General features: G+C 42.9%; 1 protein-coding gene across 1 annotated transcript in view; it reads left to right on the forward strand.

Moving 5' to 3' along the window:
• The window catches only part of CTSC (cathepsin C), a gene marked incomplete at its 5' end in the record, with an annotated part of 15,748 nt that overhangs the window by 9,771 nt on the left and 5,357 nt on the right, over window positions 1–620 (forward strand). Inside the window, one exon of the mRNA XM_010018039.1 lies at window positions 168–283. Within this exon, the coding sequence (XP_010016341.1) occupies window positions 168–283 (116 nt within the window). The remainder of the gene's footprint in view (window positions 1–167; window positions 284–620) is intronic.

Below are 620 nucleotides of genomic sequence, written 5' to 3' on the forward strand. Positions count from 1 at the left end.
CTTTGGAGATTGACACCCACTCTTCTTAGATGAGGACTATTTCAAATTGCACTTCACTAAGTGTGGAGTGCAACTAGTAGCAGCCAGAAGATGGCAACTGAGCTTTATGCAGTTGGTTCCTTGACCAAAGTGTGATATGTTACTCAGAAGCATTTTCTTCTCTTTAGACCAAAGCCTGCACCTCTGACGCCCGAGTTACTCAAAAAAGCTTCAAGCTTGCCAGAATCCTGGGACTGGAGAAATGTGAATGGTGTCAATTATGTCAGCCCTGTTCGGAATCAAGGTAAAAAAGTAATATCAAAACTCTGAATTAAATGCTGTAGAGCTCCCTTGCTGTACTTTGTAATTTCCTGTTAACAGTCAGGTTTGTCTAGTGTCTTGCAGTTGACAGATTGCACCTTTAACTACAAATAACCTGTGGAAACGGGTGGAATCCTGGCTGACAACACTGTGCCAAAATTGGTGGTGGCACTGGCTTACCTACTCAGCAGTGTCTGTTGCTGGAGTGAAAGCCAATTATCACAGTGCCCTGCATAAAGACAAGTCAAATTTTGTCCAAGCAGTCTCAGTCATGGTTTTCTGCACACTGACAGAACTGATGGACATTTAATTCTTTCCCT

Source organism: Nestor notabilis, unplaced genomic scaffold (genome assembly GCF_000696875.1).
Source record: "Nestor notabilis isolate BGI_N333 unplaced genomic scaffold, ASM69687v1 scaffold167, whole genome shotgun sequence".
Classification (NCBI taxonomy): Eukaryota; Metazoa; Chordata; class Aves; order Psittaciformes; family Psittacidae; genus Nestor; species Nestor notabilis.